Consider the following 8,576-nt stretch of genomic DNA (forward strand, 5'->3'; position numbering starts at 1 on the left):
CAAGAGTGAGACTTGCTTTCCAGATGTGAACCTCAGTCTACCAGATGTGTTCAGTGAGGAAACATGAAGCTAAAACAGCCTCCAGTCTGCCAGGTGTGATCAGAGAGGAAAGACTGAGCTAAAACAACCCCCAGTTCATATAAAGAAGAAACAGTAGGAAATCACAAGGTTTTTGACACAGCAAGGCTGTTATGAAGGAAAAAGGGACTAACTCATTCTCATAGTGTTCTGGGTGGTGCTAAAATTGCAGCAAAGGGAATTCAGATAAGGCAGTGATAAACTGTCTGGGCAGAGAGCATGATACTCCACCACTGGAGGTCCTTGCAAGCCAGCGGGAATGCCTCCCTCTGGGATTACACAAGTATCATCTAGTACTGAGGTCCCTGCCAACCCTTTTTTTCTTAATTCTGTCATTGGCACTAATCACCTAAAAAGTTCTCCTCGTTGATGAGATGTCTTTGTGGAAGGGGAAATGGGAGACTGAATGGAAGCAAGCCAGGCAAATACAGATAAGGATGCTGGGTGGCCCCCCTCTGGGTGGCTCTGTTAAGAAAAACAAATTCATTGGTGCTGCTTATCCAGCCCTGCTCTGTGTAGCCCTCGCTGACTGCAGTGCAAACAGCTGAAGGATATATGGATTAATAATGGACCTTTAAGGGTGACATGAGCACTGTGAAACACTGAAGAAAGCAAAACATGAAAACAGGCACAAGACCTTGGCATATGAGATCTGGGGAAATGACACTGCTGGAAACATCCAGAGTGATGGCTCTGATGCCAGGGAAAGGCAACCAGGGAGCTGACATGCAGGGGGAGGCTGGCAGCCTCTGATACAGCAAAACTGGCTCAGCAAAGCCACTTCAATTCTGTCTAATGGACAATCAGGGCAGCAATGTGCAGGTTAATAGTTCTTCCTAACCATAAAGGATAGTGAACATATTTCTGGTAAGAAACAGGAAAAAATCCTGACCTCAAAATAAAGACAGCATAACAAGACAAATTATTTAGACACATAGAATGATTACTTTATCACACCTCAGCTTCAGAGAATTATAGAGCAGTAAGAGGCCTGCAGATCTCGCCGGCGTACCTTGGATGAGTAAACTGCTTTGCTATTTGGGCAGTCACGGAGAAGAGACACGTAGAATTCTGTTGGGATGTCTCCAAATGCTGGGATTTTGTACATCCCAGGCCCTCGAGTGTACAAGTTTCCTTCAGGAGAGTAGCGCAGCTCCTCCATGGTGAAGAGCCCAAGGCCTTGGACAAACGCTCCTTCTATCTACAAACACACCCAAACAAGGTTACATTTTTTGTTGCTGTTGTTCTTCCCTGTGCAAGAACAAAAAGTGATGACCTACTAGAGTTTTCTACCCTCCCCTTCTGACTAATATCCCTCTTTTCTTCTCTAAACCCTTGTTCCTTTTGCCAAGTACAGCTTGGCACCTTTGCACAACTCCTGTGTTCCCACACAGATGTGGCTGCATTACCCTGGCAGGTGAAGCAATTTCCAAATAGACACAAGCAGATTTTCTGTAAATGCAGGACAGGAATTTTCTGATGAAGCAAGGAGAAAAAAAAAATCGATGCTAAAATATTGATCCCTTCCCAGGTAGATTAACACTGAATGAGTTGTACTAACTGATAATTCAAAGGACAAGTAGACTAAAAGGACTAAAGATGAAATATTTGAAGACAAACTATTTTATGCTTTCTATTTCAGTATTAATGCTTTCCTAAGAGCTGTATATTCTCAGGTCACCAGAACAGACATCTGCAAAAACACCCCCATATCCGTTCAAGTACTAAAGACTTCCTTGCATATTTTTTCTACTATAAATTTTAGGAGAAAAAAATTAAAAATTAAAAAATGACGGGGAACAGCTATGAGAGGAGGACATGCTTGAACAACCCTGCATGAAGCAGCTCTGCTCTCTGTGCCCACTGAGATATCTGACAGTCAGACCAGTCTCAGGATTTGGCACAAGCATTCATTAACCCATCTCCACATATTGCATTCCTACACTCATGCAACATCCTTTCTCTCCTGTGCCCATAGACCCTCTGCAGTAATTCATGGAAGGACACAGGAGCTTGAGACCTCTTTGACAGGCTCCACTTAACCTATCTTTTTGTTCCCAGATGCAAACTGACAGGCTGCAAAGACAGAAAGCCTCATTTCCTCTTGGCCACTTCCAAAAAAAATCTTTTTCAGAAAAAACGTTGCTTTCAAAGAAGTTTCATTTTAGTTATAGCAGAGCTCTGCAAGTCATGCTTTCCCGTAAACCCCAAATCCTGCAGCAGTTTCCCTGAAGTCACACTATATCAACACCTAGAGTTAACAAGGGAGCTAAGATGGCTAGATAAGCCTATGCAAGAGTTTAATGATTCATCTTTTGGTCTATCAAACAATGCTGTGTTTACTATCTTTATTTGCTGAGAGATACTGTAATTATTACTCTATAAAATACTGAAGTAAGCTTATCCCTCACCAAGGAATTTGCAAGCTAAGTGACTGGCTCAACTTCCTGTTGAGAACTCTACACAGCCAGAGGACAGAATCTACCATCCTAAATCTTTATTCACAGAAGAATTTTCACTGAATAAAATGAGACTTGATATTGACAGATAGGAATATAAAAATCAGGTATAGGATTTAGTCTCACATGCCACACTGTAAAAACTGATTCAACTATGGTTGAATAAGCTGGGATGAGGTTATTCAACAATATTAGTATTATGATTCATTTCTAAGGCAAGGCAGATGCTGAAAAACATCAGTGTGGTGGCAACTGGACAATATCCTGTAGCATTAATATTCAAGGCAAAAAAAACCCCAAACCTCTAACAGAATATTTCCCTGCATAATTCTGTACCAACTTTAAAAGGCTATGTTTGCAAAGGCACAACCTGGAGAGGGATAATAAATAGAGAAGCCTGAGAGTAGTGCGATTGCTTTAACGTGATGGAAACAGCAACACTATTTCACTTACCTGTCCTATATCTATGGCTGGGTTCAGACTAGTACCAACATCCATAACAATGTCTGTGCGAATGTTCTAAAGAACAGAAATAAAGGATAAATCAGCACAGTTCATTGAAACTGGTACACCATGGTCTTGTGTGAGGAGGAGTAATGTATCCAAACACTATCCCACACTCGGAGAGTGTTCATAAATCTATCTCAGCAGAACTCTTCATACTGACTTTTAATCTGAGTTCAGCCCAAAAGTAAATCGAAGGAATTCACTGCACTTTTCCACAGAGATCCAATGGACCCAATTTATATTAGTTCCAAGCTACAAGTATCCCTGGTCTGTACCTGAGCATAACCAACTAGGTCAGATTTTGATGATGTTTTTTCTTTCTTTCTTTCTAAAAGTCTTCAGTGCTATTTTTAATGATTAACTCATTCCAGTATGATTCTGTTCATTTGTACTAACACAGTGCTGCTATCTCTTACTTAAGCAAATCCAATAACTTTTGCAATCATTCATTAAGCCTTTTAAAATCCCCACAGGGTAGATAATTATTGTTTTATTATACTTTACAGATTGTTGCACTGTGGAACAGAGGAGTTAAGAAATTTACTGAAGGTCACAGCAGACCAATGGCAGAGCCAGGAACAGGCTCACACCCAGTATTTGCTCTGGCTGCACGTGATGTTTCCTTCACTGAAACAGAGCTATTTCACTGCTGACCCCCTCACCTTGTGGTCACCTGTCAGGCAATCTATTTCAACCTCAGAGCAAGCAACGCCATAACTGAAGTAGGAGAATGGTTTCCCTTCATTCTTTTCAAAGTTGTAGCCAACGTCAGGAATTCTTGATACAAAGAGAAACAAAACTGCGTTTCATTCCACGAACAAAACAAATACAACCACATTGCAACTTATCAAAATCCTTATTCGCTTCTGTTTCACTCCTTCCATCAAGCCCGTGCAGAAATGAAAAGTGTAAACAACTATAAATAGAAACCTGCTAAAGCTGCTTTGCATTCCAAAACCTGATCAAAACTATCAAACTATTTTAGCCATCTTTATTTTCCCATGAATCTTGGGGCTTTTGATGGCTACTATAAACCCATTCTCTCCAATGCTGTAGCAAACCCTTTGCTTTTAGTGTACAGTTGAACATTTCTTGGAGGCCATTAAGTTTCAGAGCATAAACAAGCTGAACCAGAGACTGGATTAGAGTAAGTAATTATTTTAAGCACAGTTCATGGCAAACTTTTAGTTTGTCTGAAAACTGGTTTATTAAAATACTGACAAGTCACTTGATTAGGAGAAAAAATACATTTCAGAGATGCAACAGGAATGAGCTCATAGTGTATTTTAGTCCTAAATATGTTCTTCTCAAAACTATGTTTAGTTATTTTTGTCAGCCCCTCTGCCTTAAAGGTGATGGATCTCTGTTTTCCTCCAGCAGTAAAGCTGACTAGAAGTCCCTCATTTCAGAACTACACAGGAACCAACAAGAGTTTGAAGTGGGACAACGAAATTGGAAATACTGGTATCTGCTCATTCCACAAAAATCAGGATACCACTCCAGCCAACTGCCCTCAAGGACAACCCTTCCCCCTTCTTATCCTGTATGACAGATCTAGTGCCACACTAAGTCACAAGGCAGACACAGAGCAGAGCCCCAGGCAAAGCTCTGATTTCTCCCCAGCCAGGAGAGTGTCAATGTCAGCTTAACATTTCTAGGTAGGAGAGGGAATGCAACCCTAAGTTAGAGCAGCAACAGGGGGATAGGGGCTGTAAATCCTCCCAGAATTTCCCTGGATGCAATCCATGCAATCAGGTAAGAACTGTGCCTCTGCAGTGTGAATTTTCACTCACCTGTAAAACCCTGTGGCCGACAGGCTAATACAGCTCTGGTAGGCGGCTATAATCTGGCAAAGTGAACAAAACAATAATTGTACAACCAGTCCCTGCAAAATAGTTGCCCAAAAACATTTCCAGGGGACCTCAAGTAGAAGGTGTCCAGTGACAGGTAACTGTCACGCTGCTCAACACCAGCACTGCCAAGGAAAACATCATGATTGCAGCTGCTTCCTCAAACAGCCCCATCAGCAGCTACCAAGGGCAGAACTTGACCACTTACAAAGGTTAAGACTTGCTTTTGTTTGTTCGGCTCTCAGCTACAGGTTAGACCTCCAGCCTCAGAGACAAAAGGTTAAATTGACAGGTCACCTTGACTTCAGTGAGGCTAAAGGAAATTCTATCCTGACTTCCAAAACCCAGAGTCAAAACTCCTCTGATGAAGAGCAGAGCTTGGATCTGAAAACGGCCCTAGAGCCTTACAGCCCACCAATCTTTTCTCATTGAGGGTACAGGGATATTGCAGCCAAGGAGCACTGCAGGGGGTGAATGGCAGCTCAACAGTCATCTTTGTCACAGAATCCCTTCATTAAAAATGAGGTTTCCTTCTGTACAAGACTATAGCCTGACTAGAGTATATAACCACTCAAAACTTTTATTTGATGAAGTCCATCAGAAGCAGGTCCCAGAATTTGGAGAACTCTCAGTGTTAAAGTCATAGCTGATGGGGATGACCTCTTGCAAGGTTCGGTTACTTGGAAACCCCTGCCAAGGGGGTTTCTGCTTAGTTGTCTTTGTTCAGGTCTATGCTAGCAAGATGCAGAAGGCCTGAAGGATACACCTGCACACATGGTTTGCCAATTAAAACAATCTCTAACAACAGCTTACCCAGTCTTCCCAGGATCCTTTGGGATTAGACTGTTTGATTGGCTCCAGTCTTTTTAAGATAGTCTGACACGCATACTAGAAACAGAGAGAGAAGAAGTATATTAATATTTGAAAAGCCAACGTATAGTATTAAGAGCCCTATAGGAGTTTCAAAGAACCTTCTATTTAAATCAATATTGCCCTTACCACTTCAGCATATCATAAAAAGGAACAAAGTTCACTAACAGATGTCTTGCTCTACAGGAATAGATGCTGACTGAAAAGGATTTTAAAGGAGATCGGCTGTGCTGATGGCAGAAAAGAATACCAAATCCAGCCCAGAACTTCCTGGTCCATGACACGAAATATCATAACTTTCTCTGTACTAAGTCACAGTAGGACATCTTAGCATATCTTACAAGAGAATCCTGTAACACCAAAAAAATTCCTGCCAAAATTCAACCTACTCAGACAAGCTGTGCAGAGAATAAAAACAGCCTGATGATTTTGCTTTGCAGGTTACATTTCCCCTTTTCTTTTAAAATGAGAATGGCCAGTACTAAATTCCTCTTTATAATTGAAAAGTCACATATCATGCAAATACATGCATTGGTAACTCCACCATGGCAGACAGTCATGACCACGCCATTGCTACAACAGAATGTTTGCTATGAGCACATCAACACCTAAAGGTCTTTGGTTCTGGAGCACAGGTCACAAACCAGCTGCTATTAATACAAGCAGCAAAATATATTTGTTATAGATTGGTTAATATATATATATAACTACCTACCTATATATAAATATAGGTAGTTATAGGTAAGACTGCATGAATTACTAAGAAGCTGACTATTTAAACAGATGCTCTGTTCCATTCATTTTGAGTAATCCCAAACACTCTATTTTTAGAACTACCAAAGGACTGAAGGACAGTTTTGAACAACTTAAAAAACAATATAGTCATTCATAATCTAATATCATGTGTAGTTATAGCAGGTAAAGAAGTTATGGGGCATCCTTAGGCCAGAATTGCCTTTGGATGGTCATTTTCCTTAAGCAACAGATAAATACACAGCAACTTTTTGTGCTCTGGAACTCTAGTTTGTAACCTGGCTACTTTAAATAACTCAGCTTCCATACATGGACAGCCATTCCATTGATGTCCGCACTGACGGACGCAGCTGTCGGGGAGGTGTTTGGGACAGTGTTTGTGCTGGTCTCACTGATGTAAATTTTGGAGGTGGGGATTCCCAGGGACCTGCTGGCAACCTGCAGAACAAAGGTAAACACTTGGTAAGCAGCGCTTCTTATACATGAGCATTACCATTGATTGCTTACACTGCCAGGACCCACACTGCAACCTCTCTCCCATCATAAATTTCATTTTTCCTGAAGACTCAGTTGATTCAGTGACTGAGTGCTAGGCATTATTAACATTGTTAAGTTTGCATTTCACAGACTGAATGTGTGTGAGCACACACACTTTTGCCAGAGTGGCAAACATTCACTTCTGTGAGACTAAGTTCTTTTCTCAACAATTATAAGAATCAGAGGATCTCATTTCCCTGCCAAAGCAGTGTTGCTCCCTCAGACCTTTTTAACTAGCATATGCAGATAAATATGTGTGCAATACGACTAGTTTTTGTATAAAATATATGTAAACTGTACTTTTATGGGGTGAAAGGAAAATGCCAGAGAAGCTAGACTGTAAGTATAACCTGCATTATCTACATAATAAGAGTTAAGATGGTGAAGAATCTAATTCTCATACTCAATTGCAATAATAGTGTGGAAATCTAGCACTGCTGCTGAAACAATGAAGAGGAATTAGTCACGATTTGTTCCCCTATGCATGCACACAGAGGAAGTGTCGAGATGCCTGAGGCAATAGGGTGTAATTTTCCTGAAAAGATGTCTCATTTGGTTAAGTCCAAACTCATCATTACCTGAATCATTTTGGTGTGAAGTCCTTGACCCATCTCAGTCCCCCCATGTGTAAGTAACACAGAGCCATCTGTATACACATGGACCAGAGCTCCAGCCTATAAAAGGAAATATTAATCATCATAAATTAACTAGTGAAGTACTTAGTAGACTACAGAGAGAATTCATTTGGAACTGGACTAAGGTGTAAATGAAGCCACTAGTCTACGCTTGAGGTGAGTTTGGTTTAGTCTCACAAACTCTCCAGAAGTTCCAATGACAGACATAACAAACCTCAGTTGATATTTTCAGCTCAGAAAGCAGATGAAGTAACCCAAACCTGCCCCTGTGAAACACAGATGCATCCTTCTCCTGAACTTGCTAACACCACTGACAATTCATCAAATCAGGTCAAACACAGGAGAGGTGTTTCAACTACTGAGGAAGAGGGAAGGCAGGGAAATTAACAGGGTACCATGCAAACATAGCTACATTGGAGTGTCTCTTGGACAGTATAAACTGGTAACTGTTGTGTTGCACATTTTGGCTCAAAAAATGTGTGCTCGCTCTTAACTAATTCACTACTTTTCCAAGAAGCTCCAGTTCAGTACAAATGGAGGAGGGCCTGAGAGAGGCAGCATAAATCCGTATTCTCTAGTGAGAAGATGAATGACACTTACGGACCTGGTTCAGAAACGGGACAGTGAAACTGATGCCAAATTTGGTAGGAATGATGCACATCCCTCTCTTCTTCCAGCGATTCTGCCTGAAAGGAAAGAACATTGTTTGTATACTCATGAGGTTTTTATCACAACTCAATACTGTACTTCCCTCCAACAGCTTAGTCATCAAAGTAGAATGTACCTGAATGCAATATGGACTGAGTTAATTGGGAATTTGTATTTTAAAATGGCTTTCTTTATGGGACACAATAAGAAGAAATTCTAACTGAAGATACTTTCCCCAT

General features: G+C 40.9%; 1 protein-coding gene across 3 annotated transcripts in view; it reads right to left on the reverse strand.

Annotated features, from left to right (window-relative positions):
* XDH (xanthine dehydrogenase) overlaps positions 1 to 8,576 on the reverse strand; it is a 53,843-nt gene that overhangs the window by 4,272 nt on the left and 40,995 nt on the right. For all 3 annotated transcript variants that reach the window (XM_017812855.1, XM_017812854.1, XM_017812853.1), the window contains 8 exons: positions 8,294 to 8,375; positions 7,633 to 7,728; positions 6,827 to 6,955; positions 5,708 to 5,782; positions 4,838 to 4,890; positions 3,707 to 3,821; positions 2,991 to 3,056; positions 1,091 to 1,279 (listed from right to left, as the gene is read on the reverse strand). In XM_017812855.1, coding sequence (XP_017668344.1) covers positions 1,091 to 1,279; positions 2,991 to 3,056; positions 3,707 to 3,821; positions 4,838 to 4,890; positions 5,708 to 5,782; positions 6,827 to 6,955; positions 7,633 to 7,728; positions 8,294 to 8,375 — 805 coding nt within the window. The remainder of the gene's footprint in view (positions 1 to 1,090; positions 1,280 to 2,990; positions 3,057 to 3,706; positions 3,822 to 4,837; positions 4,891 to 5,707; positions 5,783 to 6,826; positions 6,956 to 7,632; positions 7,729 to 8,293; positions 8,376 to 8,576) is intronic.

This window comes from Lepidothrix coronata, unplaced genomic scaffold (genome assembly GCF_001604755.1).
Source record: "Lepidothrix coronata isolate B3197 unplaced genomic scaffold, Lepidothrix_coronata-1.0 Scaffold38, whole genome shotgun sequence".
NCBI lineage: Eukaryota > Metazoa > Chordata > Aves > Passeriformes > Pipridae > Lepidothrix > Lepidothrix coronata.